We start from the raw sequence: 22,966 nt of genomic DNA on the forward strand, positions 1-22,966 counted from the left end.
GATGTGGGAGACCCAGGCTAGAATTCCTATTCTGGAACAAGGACTTGAACCCAGGTGAGTGCCTTAACCCCAGTGCTATTGGCTACTCTGGGATGGGTCTCCTGCTGATGTGGTTCCATTTTGCAGAATCATAGAATATCAGGGTTGGAAGGGACCTCAGGAGGTCATCTAGTCCAACCCCCTGCTCAAAGCAGGACCAATCACCAACTAAATCATCCCAGCCAGGGCTTTGTCAAGCCAGGCCTTAAAAACCTCTAAGGAAGGAGATTCCACCACCTCCCTAGGTAACCCATTCCAGTGCTTCACCACCCTCCTATCAGTCAAAAGACTGGAAGGGACCTTGAGAGGTTGTCCAGTCCCCTTCACTCATGGCAGGACTAAGTATTATCTAGACCATTCCTGAGAGGTGTTTGTCTAACCTGCTCTTAACAATCTCCAATGATTGAGATTCCGCAACCTCCCTAGGTAGTTTATTCCAGTGCTTAACCACCCTGACAGGAAGTTTTTCCTAATGTTCAAACCTAAACCTCCCTTGCTGCAATTTAAGCCCATTGCTTCTTGTCCAATCCTCAGAGGTTAAGAGGAGGAATTTTTCTCTCTCCTCCTTGTAACAACCTTTCATGTACTTGAAAACTGTTATCATGTCCCCTCTGTCTTGTCTTTTCCAGACTAAACAAACCCAATATTTTTCAATCTTCCCTCATAGGTCATGTTTTCTAGAACTTTAATAATTTTTCTTGCTCTTCTCTGGACTTTTTCCCAATTTGTCCACATCTTTCCAGAAATGTGGTGCCCAGAATTGGACACAATACTCCAGTTGAGGCCTAATCAGCACTGAGTAGACCAGAAGAATTACTTCTTGTGTCTTGCTTACAACACTCCTGCTAATACATCCCAGAATGATGTTTGCTTTTTTTGCAATAATGTTACACTGACTCATATTTAGCTTGTGATCCGCTATGACCCCCAGATCCCTTTCCACAGTACTCCTTCCTAGGCAGTCATTTCCCATTCTGTATGTGTGCAACTGATTGTTCCTTCCTAAGTGGAGTACTTTGCATTTGTCCTTATTGAATTTCATTCTATTTACTTCAGACCATTTCTCCAGTTTGTCCAGATCATTTTGAATTATAATTCTATCCTCCAAAGCACTTGCAACTCCTCCCAGCTTGGTATTGTGTGCAAACTTTTATAAGTGTACTCTCTATCATTGATGAAGATATTGCACAAAACCGTATCCAGAACTGATCCCTGTGGGACCTCACTTGTTATGCCTTTGCAGCATGACTGTGAACCACTAATAACTACTCTCTTGGAATGGTTTTCCAACCAATTTTCCATCCACCTTATAGTAGCTTCAGCTAGGTTGCATTTTCCTAGTTTGTTTATGGGCAGGTCATGCAAGACTGTATCAAAAGCTTTATTAATGTCAAGATATACCACATGTACCGCTCACCTGCTATCCACAAGGCTTGTTACCCTATCAAAGAAAGCTATCAGGTTGGCTTGACATGATTTGTTCTTGACAAATCCATGCTGACTGTTACTTATCACCTTATTATCTTCTAAATGTTTGCAAATAGATTTGTTAATTATTTACTCCATTATCTTTCTGAGTACAGAAGTTAAGCTGACTGGTCTGTAATTCCCCAGTTGTCCTTATTTCCCTTTTTATAGATTGGATAATACTTGAACAGCCATGGGGTCAGAGTGAGAACGACACTAGTCTGGTGAGTAGGGCATCCACGTGGAAAAACCTGGGTTCCAGTCACTGCTCCAGAGTAGTGTTTGAAACCTAGATCTTTCACATCCCAGGGGAGTGCCCTAAGCACTGGGCTAAAAGTTATTGGGGGAGAGGGGCACCTCCTTCTCGGTGTGTTTTTTTGGTGAGAGAGGGCTTAGGTGCCTAGCAGCAGAAGAAGGGGTAGGGTTGTAAACCTCCCCCTCCTCTATGAATGTAACCCCTCATTTTCTTTGCTTTAAAAAAGAAAGGGTTAAAAATGCACAGAAACTAAATGAAATTTTTCTCACTTGCTGAAAATTCAGAAAGAATATCAGTTTTGGTTCAACCTAGCCAGTTTATTTTATTATTATTATTATTATTATTATTATTATTTATTACTATTATTTTGGAACTGCCAGCAAACAAAAAAAAAAATCTGTTATTTACACAGCTCTTATAATGACCCTCATTCAGGCTAGCTGCAAGATTTGATCTCTGGACTTTCCGCATAAAATCATGAGTCTCTGCTGACTGAGCAAAAGGAGTAAATAGTTGGTAGCTATAGTAGACCTCTCATCTTATGTGGACTGTCCACAACGGGGAAGAGAGGGGTGCTACACTTGCATTGTTACTTCCCATGCTGAATCTTTTCTGTGGATAGAAGGGCTCAGTTGTCATTACTGTCAACACATCTTTCCTCAGTTCTAAAATCACTTTAAAAAATACCGTATATATTGTTCCATCTTCCTGTCATGTGGTGAAGAGTAATGTAGCCATTTGCAGTTGTTAGTACATCACTATCAAGCTTTGGTGTCTGACAGGCAATTTACAAGAAACCGGGTATAATCACCTTTCCTAAAAATAAACCCTATCAAAAAATCATATACAGATGATACTTTGCAAATTTTTCTATTAAATGTATTGCATAATTCCAAATTGTAACAGGATTTGATTATTTTGATTCAATTAAAGGAATTTATTGGGGATAAACCCTCTAAATGCTCATGATGGTTAGGATAAGAAGAACTAAATTGATGTATTTTGCCAAGAAACTGAAGGACTCTATTTATATATTGTTGTATTTGTATCTAGACACAGCTGATGGGAGGGAAAAGGAATATAGATATTTTAGACATACACTTTAAATTGATGCAGCCAAGGAAAATACACTCTGGGGGGCAAACGTAGCAAGTTATATGTTTGTGTGTTTAAAATAGCTGTTTATTAAAGTGACACACATCATTCAGGCTGCTAATTCAAAATGGCAAGGATTCATGTTATCATTTGGAAGTTATTTAGCCATGGAGAATTTATTTTTAAACCAAACATTGCTGCAAATTAACTTAAAAAGAACCAAACACCAAACTTGCCGTCAATTTCATTGTAACTGAAAACAGTCTCTCATTACAGTGCTTGTACAATGTTTTGTTTGTAACACAGTACATTTGGGGGTTCTTTTAAAGATATTGTCATATAATACTTTTGCAAAGAGCATTGTTTCACAAAATCAAGCTGAACATTAACTTTTGTTACAAGTAGCGCAGTACAAGTCTTTTCCCCACATAATACTTTTCCTTAGAAGAATTATTAAAATGGAGGACAGTGTGGCCTAGTGGCGAGAGCACTGGGTCTGTTTTCCTCACCAGCAAAGTCCTCGAGACTCTGCCAGTTTAAACTTTGCCTTGCAGGTAAGAATCTGTGAACCTGAGTTCCCCAGAGATGTCTCTCTGCTGTGTCCATTCCTTCTCACTGTGGCACTCACAGAAATTAAGTTCATTGCCTCCAAAGATAGTGTACGCTCCAGCTGATTAGGTTAGCTGAAGACTCACACTTACTTCAGTATAAAACAGCACTGAGATGGTTTATAGTAAAACTAAGAATAAGTTTATTAAATAAAGAACAGAGATGTAAGTGATACTAAGGAAAAGAAAAAGAGACAGGTATGGTAACAAACAAAACATGGTTTCTAGTGACTAAATCTTAATTTTAGCAAGTTACAATCTTTGCCTAAGTAGTTTTCGTTCTTATATCAAGTTACCGTCTCTAGCTCTCCACACTAGGGGATCCAACTTTCAGAAGGTGCTATACCTTATGTCCCCTAAGTTTTTGCTCCCTTTATATTTCCCAAAGTCCACTGTCTATGCCTCAAGAGCCAGGAAGGATTCCTGGGGTGCAGATTCTGTCCCTTGGTATGATCACTAAGCTATCTTCTCCATTGCTTGTTAGCTTGATGGCTTTGTTTACCTTATATGTAAATGTATTTTCATTGTCCTTTGCATGTGATCAAGCCAGTCAGGCAGGTACAACAATATTCCTTTGTCTAGGGCAGGCTGGGTTTATGCACTGCCTCCCAAACATTTTTAAGAACATATTTCCAGCACTCTTTATACACAACTCACACATACATCGTACAATGATTTTTCAAGACCAGCATGTCATCAATTTACATATACCTTACATGACACCTTTTAGATACATTTTATGACTGTGTGTTTGAAGTAATGAGTGTGTCAGGCCTGACATGAGTTACAGTATGGTGGGTCCTCTGCCAGTTCACATTGAGGGGCTTTTAGAGTCTCATACACACACCCCTTCTCGCTCCCTCAGCCCCCAAAAAGTGTAATGATTGCTGTCAACCCTATAGTGCTAACTCAGCTATGGGAGAGTAAGTTGGATTCTGCTCTGACTTGTATATCAGCAGAATTGTTAACTAAGCTCCAAATTTCAGGATCTTGATAATGATGTATATATGAATATTATGGTATTGTCTGGCATCCCCAAACAAGGAGCGGGGCTCCACTGTACTAGGAATGTACACACAGAAATAGAAATAGCCTGGCCTTTCCCGAAAGAGCTTACAGCAGTGAGGTTCAAACCAGGAAGTATACAGCTTGACTCTCTGATCTCAGGTAATGAATTTACAAAGATGGAATTTAGATGAGGAAGTCTTATTATTTGTATTATAAACAGCAAATGCAATGTGGAGTCACAGAGGCAATAAATATGGATGCCCACAGTGCCATTTTCACACACTCTTTACATAGCTGGGCCACACTTTAACTTATTCAGGCTCTGATGGGAGGCATTAAAAGTGGCCCACAAAGTTAACTGAAAAAAGTGTGTGCATGCACGCACACAGTACCCCACCAATCCATATCTAAGGCTCTGTCCACCCTGGGAGCAGAGCTGTATGAGACAGCACACATTAAAAGCAGTTGTTGCTAGTAATGTTTTTGGCACAGTTCCCATGACCAGCATGGAGAGGAAATTTCTCGTTTGCCAAAAACTGTTTTAAACTGTACTTTGAAACGACAGGTGGCAACCCACATTATGGTTTGTGGGGCATGGTTCTCGGGGGGAAAAGTACCCATCTCCATGCTAGTCAGGGAAACCGTAACAGGACACTGCTAGCAAGAACCATTGTTTGATATGGTTATAGCTAACAAATTCCCATTCTGTGTGGACAGGGTCTAAAGGGAGCATTCGGAACATTTGTTACTTTACTTCCCACGAAATCTGAATCAGTGTGGCCTGCTGGCTCCTGCTTGGTGGTGACATCAAGCTCACAGTGGAACTCTGTTTAAGTCACCTTATATAGGATCAGGTAGTGGGGTTTTTATTTCTTTGTTGCACTATTCTGTAGGGTTTATAACAGGTGTATTAATCATTGCAGGAAAATCTGTAATACTGGAAAAAGAAGGGAGTTGCCTAACCCTTATCGATACACTCTAGTCTCCATCAGGGTTTCATGGAGGGTGTCATGTCACCAGCATAATGCTTGCTGGGGCATCGCATCAGGCAGGAGGTGGTGATCCACAGCAGGCTGGAAATTCATGGGACCTGAAAAACAACAACATATGTTTTAAGTAACAAATGAATGTCCCTGCTAACCTAGCCACTCCGCGCTTGGAACTCCCACTGAAGTTCCAAGTATGGGACAGGGTCTTGCCCTGCAAGTCACCTTTAAGGATCAGCATTTCAAAGGAGCAACAACTACTAACCTCACCAGAGCTGAAATCCTTAAGGTGAATGCTATTAAATTCAACAACAGTAAAGGTAAGTTTAGTTTAAGACTTTGCCGATGTCCTCTTAGCTCAGTTGCTTTATTGTAAAAGGGCGTAGTATATTTAGTCAATTAATTACCCCAAGTTTTTGAGAGCGAAAGTAATATTTTTCCTCCTGTTTTTCTAGGCTTCTTGAAGTCCATTCACCCGATGCCAAGCACACTGTGGTTCTAAGGAGTAAGGATTCAGCCACAGCCCAGGCCTGGTTCAATGCTATCCACTCCAGTGTGAGTGATCTTATTCCCAGGGTGATTTCAGAGTTGAAAGACCAGCTGGGAAAAAGTGGGATCGCTGGAAGTCGAGAGATTAGGCATCTAGGCTGGCTTGCAGAAAAGGTAATGGAGATATTTCCTTTTTCATTTCAAAGCTCTCTGTGTGTCTGGAAGTAGAGGCTGAATCAGATATTTGTTTTTATTTAGCTTTTACGAAGGCCTTTGATTGTGCCTGCTGTGACCTGTTGTATCTTATCTAACTTAGTGGTTCCCAGACACTCTGCTTCTGCAGACCATTTAGTAACCAGATCCTCTGAGGTGCCTGCCTCCCATCTGCTTGGCTCTCAAATGTTAAAATCTGCATACACTAGGAAGACCTTTGGTGGTTCATGGGCTGCAGTTTGAGAACCATTGGTGTAATGAGAAAACAATCCATGCATGCACAGGAACAGGTCCAACATTATTTCAGTGCCAGAGCTCCAGAAATCTACTTTACACTCTAATAGTTTGTGTTCTCTGATGGTTCCACTAGCAGTGCTGGGCTATAGATTTTTACAGTGTACTTAAAAAGACACATGATTTCATCAGCAGCACATGTGGTGTATTAGTGCTTCATAATGAGGCAAAGGATGCAGAAATTTTCAGATACCTTTCCCAGCTCCATCCGAGCTTAGAAAAGCCACTAAAAGTCCGTGATCGTTAACCCTGCTGTTTATGTTAAGGTGAAGCTCACCCTGTAGAGAGCCAGCCTGAGGCCTATATACCACATAAAATTCTGGGTTGAATTTCACCATAATAGAATAGGGCCCTTTGTTAGAACTGCTGAACCTCATTAATGAATTTTAACTTTGAAATTTACAGTTGGCAGCTTTGGGGTCATCAGGGCAGCCTCCCTTTTCCCCCACTCATTTTTATAAGCTCTTTGAACATAGAATAGGTTTGGCTTCTCATTGTTTCCAAATCATCTCCCCGAAGAAGAGGCAAAACACCAATAGTTATTGGGCATGAAAAGTTTTATTATCATCTGAGTATGTAGCCCCATTCTGAAGGCATAACCTCTATATGCTCAGCCTGTATTCTTCAGAACAGGAGACTGTCTCCCAATCCTAAGTGAATGTAGCTGTTCTGCATTAGAATATTTACACACCTTGCAATGGTATATCGATAGGCTTAAAGTAAATATCCATGTTAAAGATGAGCAGGTTAAAAGGTCACTTTAAAGCATCATATTTTGCATGTTCTCAGAATACATTGCAGAGTGCCTTTCCTTATTCAAGCGTTTGTGATCAGCATCACCACATAGCAGGATTAAAATAAAGGAGAGTTGTGAAATTGCAAACAGTTCCTTAGCAGCACAGCAGGTTTGCAGTACAGCACACTGTGGACGTGCTAGCATTTAAATAAATAAGAGATGAGCATCCATTCTGAAAATACACTGACATTTTATGCAGTGATACTGGTACAAAATAGCTTCCATAGTCCACCCTAAAGTGGGGGCTGCATTTCCACTGGTGGGCAATTGATTTCTCTTGTCATTGAATCCTTTTGTGAATCCTTCAGGATCAAAGGTACCATGTAAATGCAGCTTGTTCTTATTCTCATTAAAATTATTACTGAGTGTATATATTTATAAACTGAACCCAGTGTTTCCTCATTCAGAAGAAAAAGCATCTGCCGTCTGCCCTCTTCCTCACAATCACCATATAATCTGCATTACACATGGTCCCCTCGCTTTCTTCATGTCTTGTGATGGGGTGTCCGCCCCCCACAAGCTCTGGGCAGGTTAATGTGGGCCAGGAGGGGCAAATTCTTTAGATGCTGCACCTTGAGGAGAACCAGGTACTGATAGGGCCTAACGGTAGAGGGAATCCAGCTGGGGGAGGAGCTGGGAGAGAGCCAGGAGGTGAGAGCAGGAAGAGGTTACCGTGAGGAAGTCTGCAGTCACTTACTAGAGGTAAAGGGACTTGACCAGGGACAAGGAGGAGAGTAAGCTGTGGGGTCCTGCCCTCGATTCGGGAAACTTACAAGAGACCTAGACGAGTGAAGTAGCCACGGAGAGCAGAAGAAGCTCCAGGGGTAAACCCAGAGATAGGCAAGGAGATAGTGAGGTGGGGAATGAAGGAGCCTGGGTGGAAACAGCAACAGGGTCTGAGATTGAGCAGACAGAGGTTGCTAGTCATCAGGTCCCTGGGCTGGAACCCAGAGTAGCAGATGAGCCCAGGTTCTCTTGCCCGCCACTGGCAAAGTGGCACAGGACCTGGAGTTGGAACAGAAGACTGCCTGAGACGGCATATGGACAGCTTGTCTGGTGGAACCTTTCTTGCCCTGGAAGGGAGGGGTCTATCTGACCTTGGCCAGCAGGCCAAGTCATGAAGAGAAAGCACCCCGAGTCACAGAGAGAGGTCAGCATGAGTAGCAGATGGGAGGGGGCGCCAGATGGGGCAAGAACTATTTCCCAGCTCTAACCACAAGGAGGCGCACCAGCAGTGAGTGGAACCCCTTCTTGTGGCTCAAAATCTTGCGTCAAATTTTAGTATACATTGTGGACCAGCATGAAAATGGCAAAATGTGCATTGACTTTAATAGAGCCAGGATTTGGCTGTGTGTACTAATTTCTGTACTGTTAGAATAGCTACGGTGAAGAATTAGCATTGATAGATATTAAGAGGTGTTGTCTTTGGAAAGTAAACATGTTTTCACACCAACCTATCCACTCAGCTGTGTACAGTAATAATGGTCAGAAGTCAAAAATCTCCTAACCGCTTTATTGTGGTAGCCCATTTCGAAGGGGGAAATAAAGGGTATGTATAATATAAAGTAATTCAGCTTGGTTTTATTTTGTCACCGGGATGCAAGCTGCAGGTCCCAGGTTGTAGAAATCTGACTTGGAGGGTGAGGCACCATGGTGCAAGCTTCCTACAGTCCCAGCCAGGAGTTGGTTGGTGCAACCCAGAAAATGGGAGCAGTCATGGTACTTTATAATTGAGATATACCTATCTCATAGCGCTGGAAGGGATGTTGGAAGGTCATTGAGTCCAGCCCCCTGCCTTCATTAGCAGGACCAAGTACTGATTTTGCCCCAGATCCCTAAGTGGCTCCCTCAAGGATTGAGCTCACAACCCTGGGTTTAGCAGGCCAATGCTCAAACCACTGAGTTATCTCTCCCCCCAACTTGAACAGGGTGCTGAATTCAGCACATTCCCTGTGTGCCCTCTTTGGCAGAATTAAGCAGTCCTTCAACCCCAACCCAGGAGTTTTCCTGCAGTTTTCAAAACCCCATCTATAATTACCTCATTGCAGCATTATACACTCTCCCATTCACCTCAATGATAAAACTCCTGCTACTTATCTCACAAAAATGGAAACATCCTATATATTTCCCCAACAAGAAACTGATTTTTAAATCCTGGCTAGCTCACTTATTTTTGAACGCTTGTATAAGAACAGGGAGATCTCTCCTGTTGCCCCATTTTGCTTGACTTTGTAACTTATTAACTCCAGAACTTGGTTGTTTGCTTCGTAAAACAGCACAGCATAGTGCTCAATTATGTAACAGACTGCATTATCTGGGAGAATGACCAGCCTCTGCTTAGGAAAGACGTAAACCTGAAGTAACATGAAACTGCAGGCTGAGTTTAAAAATCAGAACCTACATATCCCTCATAGCACTTTTCACAAGGGTTCTATGAGTCTATAATTAGCCCCAGTGCCCTAGCGAAATTCCAGTAGAGGTAATTACATTATGTATGTTCTGAGTTCTCCCTATGGTTTAATTTACAGCAATAGTCTTCATTCCTGTCCTAAAATATTGCATATTGGTGCTACTGTTATTTCAGACCCAGAGGAAACTGCATTTCATTGGTGGGATTATGTTGTTTGTGATATTTTGCTTGCTTTTACAATTTCCGGACCAGGAGACACGTGTCTTGTATGAACTCCTGTGGGTGACCACAGAATTTGCAGGAACATGTAGTAAAAATTAAAAGCCAGTCTGGCCTTCTGAAGATATACTTAAAGTTGTGAACAAACCAAGTATTTATTTTGAAAGAGGAAATTGTGACCCATCGCTTGGAGAGAGCACCGCAGTGGAAACGGGTGCAGAGAACTGCCCGAAGGAAACTGGATATCTCTCTGCCTTTTCAGGGATCTTAGGAGAAGTCTTCCTTTTAATTCCACCTTCAGTCTCATCCTCTGGAGCTGTAGTGTATAACTCTCTTTATTAAACTACTGCTAACAGCTTCTGTGCATATCACAGTGCCCAGTGCAGGGTTTCTCACAACAATTAGTTAGGGTTAGTTAGACAAAAGTTAAAAGGTACAGTGACTAAAGTGAAATCCCTGCAAGTTGCGTGGGCCCTTTTTAAAGACACCATAATAGAGGCCCAACTTCAATGTATACCCCAAATTAAGAAAAACAGTAAAAGAACTAAAAAAGAGCCACCGTGGCTTAACAACCATGTAAAAGAAGCAGTGAGAGATAAAAAGACTTCCTTTAAAAAGTGGAAGTCAAATCCTAGTGAGGCAAATGGAAAGGAGCACAAACACTGCCAACTTAAGTGCAAGAGTGTAATAAGAAAAGCCAAAGAGGAGTTTGAAGAACGGCTAGCCAAAAACTCCAAAGGTAATAACAAAATGTTTTTTAAGTACATCAGAAGCAGGAAGCCTGCTAAACAACCAGTGGGGCCCCTTGATGATCAAAATTCAAAAGGAGCGCTTAAAGATGATAAAGTCATTGCGGAGAAACTAAATGGATTCTTTGCTTCAGTCTTCACGGCTGAGGATGTTAGGGAGATTCCCAAACCTGAGCTGGCTTTTGTAGGTGACAAATCTGAGGAACTGTCACAGATTGAAGTGTCGCTAGAGGAGGTTTTGGAATTAATTGATAAACTCAACATTAACAAGTCACCGGAACCAGATGGCATTCACCCAAGAGTTCTGAAAGAACTCAAATGTGAAGTTGCGGAACTATTAACTAAGGTTTGTAACCTGTCCTTTAAATCGGCTTCGGTACCCAATGACTGGAAGTTAGCTAATGTAACGCCAATATTTAAAAAGGGCTCTAGGGGTGATCCTGGCAATTACAGACCGGTAAGTCTAACGTCGGTACCGGGCAAATTAGTTGAAACAATAGTAAAGAATAAAATTGTCAGACACATAGAAAAACATAAACTCTTGAGCAATAGTCAACATGGTTTCTGTAAAGGGAAATCGTGTCTTACTAATCTATTAGAGTTCTTTGAAGGGGTCAACAAACATGTGGACAAGGGGGATCCGGTGGACATAGTGTACTTAGATTTCCAGAAAGCCTTTGACAAGGTCCCTCACCAAAGGCTCTTACGTAAATTAAGCTGTCATGGGATAAAAGGAAAGGTCCTTTCATGGATTGAGAACTGGTTAATGGACAGGGAACAAAGGGTAGGAATTAATGGTAAATTCTCAGAATGGAGAGGGGTAACTAGTGGTGTTCCCCAAGGGTCAGTCCTAGGACCAATCCTATTCAATTTATTCATAAATGATCTGGAGAAAGGGGTAAACAGTGAGGTGGCAAAGTTTGCAGATGATACTAAACTACTCAAGATAGTTAAGACCAAAGCAGATTGTGAAGAACTTCAAAAAGATCTCACAAAACTAAGTGATTGGGCAACAAAATGGCAAATGAAATTTAATGTGGATAAATGTAAAGTAATGCACATTGGAAAAAATAACCCCAACTATACATACAACATGATGGGGGCTAATTTAGCTACAATGAGTCAGGAAAAAGATCTTGGAGTTATCATGGATAGTTCTCTGAGATGTCCACGCAGTGTGCAGAGGCGGTCAAAAAAGCAAACAGGATGTTAGGAATCATTAAAAAGGGGATAGAGAATAAGACTGAGAATATATTATTGCCCTTATATAAATCCATGGTACGCTCACATCTCGAATACTGTGTACAGATGTGGTCTCCTCACCTCAAAAAAGATATTCTAGCACTAGAAAAGGTTCAGAAAAGAGCAACTAAAATGATTAGGGGTTTAGAGAGGGTCCCATATGAGGAAAGATTAAAGAGGCTAGGACTCTTCAGTTTGGAAAAGAGAAGACTAAGGGGGGACATGATAGAGGTATATAAAATCATGAGTGATGTTGAGAAAGTGGATAAGGAAAAGTTATTTACTTATTCCCATAATACAAGAACTAGGGGTCACCAAATGAAATTAATAGGCAGCAGGTTTAAAACAAATAAAAGGAAGTTCTTCTTCACGCAGCGCACAGTCAACTTGTGGAACTCCTTACCTGAGGAGGTTGTGAAGGCTAGGACTATAACAATGTTTAAAAGGGGACTGGATAAATTCATGGTGGCTAAGTCCATAAATGGCTATTAGCCAGGATGGGTAAGAATGGTGTCCCTAGCCTCTGTTCGTCAGAGAATGGAGATGGATGGCAGGAGAGAGATCACTTGATCATTGCCTGTTAGGTTCACTCCCTCAGGGGCACCTGGCATTGGCCACTGTCGGTAGACAGATACTGGGCTAGATGGACCTTTGGTCTGACCCGGTACGGCCTTTCTTATGTTCTTATGTTATGTTAATTTTTTTGGTGGCCTCAGAGTGCAGCCACCAACTCTTGCTGGTGGCCTCTCTGACAGTTTTTCCTAAAATACTTCATTAACTTTTGGAAAAAACAAATAAACATGCATGTATACATCTCCAAATCATTGTAATTTATTTATGTAAGGGTTTGGGTTTTTTTTTTTGAAAACTCAATAATAAAAATAATGTACAGTTGTCTCTATTCTCTACTGAACCTAAACAGAATAGAAACCAAAGTAAGGTGCTTCGCCTATTCTTGGCTTTTGTTGTTGTTTCCTTTGCTTTTTTTTGGTTGCTTTTTTGAAGACTTGCTAGTAAGTCTGCTGCTATGAAAAGTGAGATTTGTATGTTTGTTAATATCATTTTTCACAGCAGCAGACTTGCCAGCTAGCTGGGAGACAATGAAAAGTGATATTAACAAAACATATAGATATCACTTTTCACAGGAAATTTACAAAGCCCCGACAAGCTGGGGGACAAATTAAGCCCTGAATGGGGAGGTGGGTAGGGAGGCAGTGGGGGCCAGGACAATGGCTGGGGGGCTGGAGGAAGCAGTGTGGCCAGGGGCAATGGGCTAGGGGAGGCAGTGGGGGCCAGTGGGTCTGGGCCGAAGTCCTGTGGCCAGGGACCAGAGCCCGCCGCCCCATGGGAGCCTGCCACCCCAGGGCTGAAGCCAGAAGCCCGAGCTCCACCGGTCCCAGGAAGGTGGGGAACTCTCACCAGCTGCCTGCTTCTCCAGTGTTTCTGCTGCAGAGGGGGGCAGGGCCCAACCCCTGCTGGTGGCTCTGGGGGAAGGGCCGCTGCTTCCCTCCCCTCCCTGCACCTCTTCCCTAATCACCACCGAGGAGCCTGTGGCTGGCCGCAAGCAAAGTCCCTGGTGTCTGCATGTGGCCAGCGTGGCCGCATTTGAGAAACGCTGGCCCAGTGCAACCTGACTCATGCTTCTAAGCATTACTGAAATATAAAGGTTCAATAATATCACTTGGCTGAAGCAAGGTATGTGCTTCATCCCACAGATAGCTCTGTGGTGCCCAATCTCATGTACCTCACCCACATGAAGCACAGATCAGAATAGTTTTCAGAAATGGCTTAAGCCCTGTCCTCGCTGAAAGAGAGCCACTTTAACTAAGCTGTTTTCAGCAGAGCCATCCCTTTGCTGAGTTCCTATCAGTAAGTGTTACCAAATGTACAGTCACTAATTCATCACATAATGCAGACTCATGTTTTAAAAAGTGTGATGTACACTGTTAACCACACTGCCTGTCTTGCTTTCCTAAAACATTTTAAAGTGTGTTAGAGATGGGGCCTGCTTGTTGACTGATGAACACACGTCTAGATCAAAGCATGGCTCTTTGTTTGCTGCCTTATATAGCTTACTTAACTTTCCTGCCTTATGTAGCAAAGACCCTCAACTGCTGCTTGGCTCAGCTGTTTTTGCCTGAGTGTACTTGCTTATGCTATTCTTGGTTCGCTCCGTGTCAGACAGTCTTCACAGTGGCAGCAAGGGGCAGAGCAGATCTTTACTCTGATCCCGGGTTTAGGACCACCTCACAGGAGAACTCTCCGTAATTCTCTGCCTTCAGATGGCACACACGATGGCTCCCTTTGGAGCAGAGTTTTCACTGAGTTGTAGAGACATTTTTAGCTAAATATCTCTCCATTTCTTGATTTGAGGGAGAAAAGTCTTAAAGCCAAATTGCTAAACTTTAAAAAAAAAAAAAAAAAAAACCCTTTGGCTTTCTGAGGAGAAGCATCCCCGTCCCAATCCCCCAACTTTGGAAATGTTGGACAAAGAGTAGTCCCCTCCCCCCACCACACACACACAGTCACCAGGGCAGCTCTTGCACCAAAGGCAAAGCTCCTAATTGGTGTCGGGGTGAAGTACATGCCAAGACAGAGAAACCAGATGCCCAGCTTGCATGCGGACAGTGTCCATGCTGAGATAATTGAGCAGGCCGCAGAGAAACCAGGCTGCCAGCTTGTGTGTTAGTGAGGGCCATGCCAAGATGGTTAAGGAGGCTGCATGGAAGCTCCCTTCACCGAGACCAGGACAGAATCAGTGGCATAGAGCCAGCGGTAAGTTCTTCAAAGCCTCCCCCAGGCATGGACCCCTATTGCAACCACTTGCAGAGCAAGCAGCAAAGTTTCACTGTAATCTTGGGGGAAAGCAAGTTCCCTCCATACCAACCAGACTAGAAAGACCACAGTTCTGATCCTGCTTGGCAGTTATGTTTCTATAGGTACCTAAACATTGATGCAATATTAGAGGTTGCTTTTAAAAACTGTGTCCTTAATACCAGAAGTGGTGTGCCTGGACCTGTTGGGGGTATGTGCCTGATCCAGCTTCTATTGATGTAAATGGGACTCTGACCATTCAACTTCAGTGGGCATTGGATTAGGGCCCTGGCCATCCCTGCCAGTGCATACACCAGTTATATTGCTCAGATGCCGTCTCTGGCTGACAGCACCTGTCACGTAGGTGTAAACAGGTGGGTGTGCCAAGCATGCTCCCAGAAGCACTATGCATGCTTTGTCCTTCACATGCGTAATGCCTCCCTCCACCTCTGCTTGGCTCGGGGGTTACAGTTGCTGGAGCCCATCTCCCAGCACTGCATTGGCTCTCGGACAGACCGTTCAGTCCAAAGTGTCTGTTTCGCCAAACAAGAGTTGAGATGGAAAATAACACAAATTTTTCTAAAAATACCCTGAAAAGAAACTAAATTCTGACTCAAAGTTTGCTTGCTGGAGTGATTAGATTGACCTTTAGGAAAATATGAGAGTAAAAAATATAATGGTGAGGGAAAAGTTACATGCACTATAATTTACAACATGGCAAGACATTAATTCAATGCAGACTCTACAAAATCAGTCTAATTTTAGCCATGAACCTCTGCTTATATAATATTCCCCTAAAGCTATTAACTCCAGGCTTTTACCCTGTTATTGCATCCTATAAAAAGAAAATACCCTAATACCATGACAGCCCTAACAAAAATGTGCCATTAGACAATTACACTGCAACAAAACTTTGGAGACAGTGTGGCAGTATTTCTTTCTTAACCTAATTGTTCCACTGCCAGCATTTTCAATGCTCCTGGTCGCAACGGAAGGTGAGAACATGGCAGTGCCATATGCAAAATAGTATATTGCGAGATACTGGTCACAAGGACCTTCTGCAGCAAGAACAGTTTAGTTCTGTGGGAAATTCTCATAAAGGACTGCAGTTGAAAGGAATCCATTACTTGAAAAAAGAACAGGGCTGCTACTCTGAAACGTGTCATTAGTTGAAAAGTTCACTTATATCTTCCACTCCCCACAGCCAATACTAGTGTGTGCTTATTTTAGATATTTGTTTTATGATAGGAAAGATGGACAGAAGTGCTTTAACTCAATTCCCCCTTCTCCCCCCAAACTCTTCAACCCGATAGGCTGATTTCTTGCTGCAAAGTTATCCTGTCTGCTCATTTGGAGTGGTAATGAGTTATATTAATTCCCCTGAAGTGTTGTTATTTTTTCTCCCCTCCTGCTTAAGCACTCCACTGTCTTCACTGTAACATAAATAAAAGCTTTAGCGAAAGACTGAAAAACAAATTGATAGTGATGGAGCCTCGTTGCCTTCTCCAAGGGGTTTCCTCTTCTCAGTTTTTAATGAGGCCCATATTAGTTGTCATTCTTACCTTCCCTAATGAATAGTTTGAAAGAAAAGCTTTTAATATGTACAGCATAATTTGTGCCAAGCTGCTTTCCTTTGCTTTTGATAAGACCTCATTTGAGGCTCAGTCCCAAGACCAAACGTATTGTTGGATCAATCATGTTGATTTTTGGCTCTGATAGTTACGTGCAGCTAATGAGTTGTATGGTGTACACATTAACCTCAGACCTGACTGTGCAGATGCCAAGCACGTAGCAAAATCACACTGGGGTTTCAAAGAGATGCACTGTGCCGGCATCTTAATAGAAACGTGCAATTAAAAACAGTAGTACATGTCAGTGGTTCACTGCTTGTGGGAGTAGAATGTAATCAAGGGAGGAAAAAACAAGCCATCTTCTGTCTGTTTAAAAAAAATCTCTGCATCATAAAGGTGCTTTATGAACTGTGAAATAGAGATTAAAGCCTGAACATTTAAACAGTAAGGTAATGATTTTACTACCAAGGGGAAGCTGCTTTGGGGAACAGCCATTGAATAATACATTTAAGGCTGTCCGATTACCACACAATGATTCTCCTTGGATTTGAAGGCATTTTAGAGCAGGGCTATGGTTTCCATTTGACAAACATGTGATCACGCATGTATGAATATATTACCCAAGGAGAGGCCTTCCATCGTCATAGGAAAGGCCACTTTGATCAGGGGTTGAGGTATTAGAACATTGTCACAACAGCTAGTTTATATGCAAGTGCTTTTGCTCAATTGTGAGAAATGGTGCTGGATTGAACAGGCCAGATTATGATCTCATTTTACACTAGTGTAAATCCAAAGTACTTCCATTGAAGTCAATGGAGTTACTTCATATCTGACCCATTGCGTTCAAACAGTTAGCAGCTAATTCTGAAGACACTAGTTCACTAAAAAACACAGGGCTGAATCCTGCACTTCATATTCAGTCTCCGAGTCCACAGGAATTTCACTTGGGTAAGGGCGCCAGGATTTGCCCCCAAATTAGTAACAGATTGTTACCCACATGGCCTTGTTAGCAGGCAGCTGGTTAACCATCCACATAGAGCCATGGGCAAAAATCCCAACATGCACAATCTGTTACTCCCGGCCATTTACCCCAATTTAAGGATTAGGAAAAAAACAAACATTGCATGTTAACCACATGAATATGAAACTAAGAATGCTGGGATGAGTATAAGCCTTAAACATCCAGCTGCAGGAGGACATTAGACATGCAAAGGTTGAATAAATACAACCACAGATTCCCAGACAGTTCCAAGCCATCACTTTAATACAACAAAAACTTATCAATAAGGCTGAAAGAATGTTATTGCTTGAAATAGGAAGTCAGACAGAAAATCATGAAGCATTGAACAACAAATAGCTCTCTAGTAGGGCTCCCGAAACGATTTTGAGAGCAGTGTTTACCCATGTCTTACTAAAGAGATTGTCTTGTGGGCTCTCTCCCTCCCTTCGGTGATCAGATAGCATCCCTGTGTGTAGCCTGTAGAGGTGATGCTTGCTTATGTTAAGTAGAAGTGTGTTGAAATGTAAGTAGAGAGTAGGTTTTGGGGCCCAAATTTGGGTTTGATAACAAGGCCTAGCAAAACATGAGTGAAGTGAAGTGAGACAATTCGGAAGCAAGTGAGAGAAAAGTTAGGACATAACCCCAGGTCATGTTATAAACGTGTTTTGGTTTTCACGAGTGGACAAAATGTGACTATTTTGGAAGAATGGGATCTGTATCGATAGTTATTAGAATGATATTGATGCAGATGTTAATTAAGACATTTAATGTGAAATAGCCAGTGAGAAAGTAGAAAATATTTAATGGTGGTAGTGAAAATACAGATATGGTAAAAGGTAGGCATAATGCTAATTAACTAAGGGGTATTATGATTATACCAAGGGCAGTATGCTAATTTTAGATTAGCATGCTCATCCACCATCAAGGTACCATTAGAGAGGGTTACATACCCATTCTACTCATACAGGGATTAATCACCCCTACATACACCATTTCATCCTAGAATGTGAGTATCAATGCAGTATATGGTTATATTGGAAAGTCTGTTTGCTTTAACTAATTTTATTTAATAAAGTCTTAATTCTATCACTCATTATGTCATTCATAGTCCTCCACTAAGTTAAAATATTTGTAACTGTCCCAGAAGCTTGACCCTTGAGGAGCTCAGTTTGGTTCTATTCCTTATTTTTAAACTATTGGAAACACACAAATCAAGGTTACATGTGGCAACTACAGCAATTGCTTACCTGGAGAATTAGTATTAGTGACATCTTTGATGAGCAGAACAAGGAGGAGCCAGTGCCCTATGACCAGTCCGCTGTCTGTGGACCCTGGACCACTTTTTGGGAACTGCTGCTCTGTAATGTTCACAGGACAAGATGGGTTTGGTCACTGCTAGGGTTAGTAGTTTTCTGTGGCTTGCTGTATATGAACTCTAGAGATAAAGCTGCTCAGTGGAACTCTAAGTTAAGTACCTGCTCTTATGAATATGCTCAGTTTCCATTATCTTTCCGGGTACACTGTACATTACAAGAAGGTACATGATACATTTATTTGCTTCCTGCAATGTACAGTGTACCCGGAAAGATAATGGAGCAAATAATTAAACAATTAATTTGCAGACACCTAAAATAATAAAGTGATAAGTAGTAGTCAGCATGGATTTGTCAAACCAACGTGATAAATTGATAGGGTAACAAGCCTTCTGGATAGGGGGGAAGTGGTAAATGTGGTATAACTTTACTTTAGTAAGGCTTTTGACAATGTCTCGCATGACCGTCTCATAAACAAACTAGGGAAATACAACTTATATTGAGCTACTATAAGGTGGGTACATAACTAGTTGGAAAACCATTCCCAGGGAGTAGTTATCAGTGCTTCATAGTCTGGAAAGGCATATCGAGTGAGGTCCCGCAGCGATCAGTTCTGGGTCCGGTTCTGTTCAATATCTTCATCAGTGATTTAGATAATGGCATAGAGAGTACACTTATGAAGTTTGCGGACAATACCAAGCTGGGAGGGATTGCAAGTGCTTTGAAGGATAGAATTAAAATTCAAAATGATCTGGACAAACTGGAGAAATGGTCTGAAGTAAATAGGATGAAATTCAATAAGGACAAATGCAAAGTGCTCCACTTAGGAAGGAACAATCAGTTGCACACATACAAAATGGGAAATGACTGCCTAGGAAGGAGTACCGCGGAAAGGGATCTGGGGGTCATAGTGGATCACAAGCTAAATATGAGTCAACAGTGTAACACTATTGCAAAAAAAGCAAACATCATTCTGGGATGTATTAGCAGGAGTGTTGTAAGCAAGACACAAGAAGTAATTATTCTGCTCTACTCAGTGCTGATTAGGCCTCAACTGGAGTATTGTGTCCAATTCTGGGCACCACATTTCTGGAAAGATGTGGACAAATTGGGAGAAAGTCCAGAGAAGAGGAACAAAAATAATTAAAGGTCTAGAAAACATGACCTCTGCGGGAAGATTGAAAAAAATGGGTTTGCATGTCACACAAATTTACATTTTGCTTTTGAGAATTTGGTCAGGAAAGCATTGTATATTCGTTGACCTCCCAATTAAGTATGTACAGCCAGAGAACAAGAAGTTTTTAATAGGAGGATGAATAAATATTCATATGTGTGCATACACTTTTTTAAATGTTTCTTCCATTAAGTGCAGGGGCCTGCTGCTCCCAGTGTCTATGGCATTACCTCTGAAAACAAATAGACATTTCCAAATCTCTTCTCAGATGCTATTTAGGCGACTGTATATCTTGGGTTCTCATATGGTAACCTAGGCTACTGGCAGGAAACACCTGTTTTTTTTAATCACCAGGCTCCAACAGCTATGCACTTTGGCCACACTTGAACATTCCTGAAGCTGTGTGAACATATTGCATATTGTGGGTTTTTTCCCTTATTTATAGGTTCTTGCTGAACAAGTTGTACCATGTAAGTGTCTGTTTACTGATCTCTTACTAAAAATAATTGTACATTTTAGAATGCTGCTGTACATTTTTTATATACCTTCTTGTTTGGTTTATATTAGCAACATCAATGACATTTGTGGGGGGGGAAATCTAATTAAAAAAAGGAATGTTGAGAAGAAAGCTTATGGAAGGAAAAGCTTGTGCACTTATTTATGTAAATAAATATATATCCTGCTCTGTGATCTCACTTCACTTCACCCACCCTTTTGTGCTTCTTTCCCCCACCTCATGTAAAAGGCATTATGGGGTGCTTTCAGTAAGGGAAGCATTTTTAGGACATAAGAATGGCCACACTGGGTCAGACCAAAGGTCCATTCAGCTCAGTATCCTGTTTTCCAACAGTGGCCAATGCCAGGTGCTTCAGAGGGAATGAACAGAACAGGCAGTCATCAAGTGATCCATCCTCTGTGTGGGGGTGTAGGGCAGGAGCTCAAGGCACAGGCAACAGGAGGAGACTGGAGCAGTTAGTACCTAGACGGCAGAAATGTCACAAAGGAAGATCAGCTTCGAGAGGGATGGGACATATGCAGCTGGAGGGATGAAGTGGGGAATCTTCTCAGAGGACTGCTTCTCTTGAGATAGTGGGCCTTTCTGGTTAGATGGGGTTGGGGCAAGAGAAGCTTGAGTAAGAGTTTGTTTTCTTCTGTGGTGTTTTACTACTTGGGGTAGGGTCTGGGGTGGGTATAAAAACCCAACTAAACCATGATTATTTAATAATCATGCTTATTATGGCAGTGCCTAGGAACCAACCGAGAACGAGGCCCCATCGTGCTAGGTGCTGTACAAATACAGAGTAGTAGACAATGTTTGCTCCAAAGAGCTTACAATCTACATAGACAAGAGGAAGAAGAAAGGAGTATAACACACAAGCAGAGAGAGTAATGTGATGGTGGCAATTGTCATATTAGTTCTATGGGGATTTTTTGGAGGGGCGGGGTTTAGGTGGGACTCAGGAGGAGATAAGCTAAATGGAATGAAAAGGGAAAGAAGAGGGAGCATCGAAGGGAGGAAGGTGGAGGAGAGGGCAGTGGAGGAAGGAGATTATGATGGTCATGTGTGAAGTGAAGCTGAAGTGAAGAGGCTGTTTGCTCCAACCTGGTTCCTCAATCAGCACAGAGATGAGAATGTTGAGTCAAAATAGGTGCATGGATAGTTCTTATAAAGTTCCTCATTTGAAAGACCCAAACCAGCCCCGGCTGAACCTGCTATAACTTTGAGGTTAATTTTTTGCTTTACAAGGAGATCTCCAAGAAAGGAGTCTTACTTTTTCTGTTTTTTTACTTAGGATAGGAAACAAGGTCTGTTTGCACTCTCGGAGGTCATGTACATCTCTTTCCATTAGTCAAGAAAAGCATTGAATAAAAATTATTCCTTACTCTATTCAAATGGCTTTTGACATCTGCCTGAACATGTACCAGAATAGGCAGCAGAAATAGGATGTGGCTTTAGGATAATATCCAAAAGAATGAACAATTCTGAAAAATATTCACAAGGAAGCAAGCACTATCTGATAATTGTTATGCATCTGTAAACCTGAATAACTTGGACACGCAAGGTGGATCTGAAAAGTGGGCTGATGGATTGATTTTAGCTCCGGTTACTGTACAGACATTTACAAAAAAATAAAGGCAAGAAGGTGCCTACCTGTCTCAGAGGTGACAGTCAGGCTGCTGTTCTATCCTAAACTGGTGTAGCAGATAACTAGGGATGTCTGGCTTGATTTTAACTTCAATCAGGACTAACTCCTTTGAGGTCAGTGGAATTAAGCCAGTGCAAAATGCTATACACTTTGATTCTTCCACTCACTCTCATTTCTGACTCCCTTTGATACAGACTTTTGAGTTAGTGTTAAATCCACTTCCACCCAAGTTCAATCAAAGATCAATTGATAAGGTCTGCTTGCGAGATGAGACGGTGAGGCCCCTCTGGTCCTATGGACCATCCATCTTTCCATTGGCTGCTACTACGTTACGAACACCAGAGTTACGAACTGATCAGTCAACCACACTCCTCATTTGGAACCATTTGAAAGAGTAACTATGACATTTTGTTCAGAGTTACAAACAACCACCATTTCTGAGGTTAGGGTGACCAGACAGCAAATGTGAAAAATCGAGACAGCGAGTGAGGGGTAATAGGAGCCTATATAAGAAAAAGACCCAAAAAATCGGGATTGTCCCTATAAAATCGGGACATCTGGTCACCCTATCTGAGATGTTTGTAACTCTGAGATTGTCCTGTATTTATAAAGTCTCTACACAGCTGTTCTCTTTTCCTTGGTCACTTGTCTCAGGCAACTTATCTGTAGTTATGTTTAGTTTTGAATACAGGCATGCCATACAGATTTTCTGCTCATTCACACAATTAGTAATAGAATTGTGCTAATTAATTGCAAAAAGAACACTGATAGCTTCTTTTTTTGTCAAATACTTAATACTTTCCATATGGTTAGGGAAACTAAAAGCCAATAGGAGAAATCACATTTTAAAAACTGCTTTGTGACTGCACTGGGAATGTGGCATGCAGTTGGTTCCCTAGTAGTTTAAAAAGGACTATATAAAAAACTGGAGACTACACAGAGGGCAACAAATTAACACATAATTGGAGAACAAGATATATGAGGAAGTGATATGTGTAGTTTCTGATACCCGGTAATTCAGTGGAGTTATTCTTGATTTACACCATTTTATGTGAGAAGAGACTCAGGCCCATAAA

The 22,966-nt window shown here is 41.7% G+C and overlaps 1 protein-coding gene across 1 annotated transcript in view; it reads left to right on the forward strand.

Annotated features, from left to right (window-relative positions):
- Positions 1–22,966, forward strand: part of SNTB1 (syntrophin beta 1) — a 156,519-nt gene that overhangs the window by 95,877 nt on the left and 37,676 nt on the right. The window contains exon 3 of the mRNA XM_045006776.1: positions 5,915–6,122. Within this exon, the coding sequence (XP_044862711.1) occupies positions 5,915–6,122 (208 nt within the window). The remainder of the gene's footprint in view (positions 1–5,914; positions 6,123–22,966) is intronic.

This window comes from Mauremys mutica, chromosome 2 (assembly GCF_020497125.1).
Source record: "Mauremys mutica isolate MM-2020 ecotype Southern chromosome 2, ASM2049712v1, whole genome shotgun sequence".
Classification (NCBI taxonomy): Eukaryota; Metazoa; Chordata; order Testudines; family Geoemydidae; genus Mauremys; species Mauremys mutica.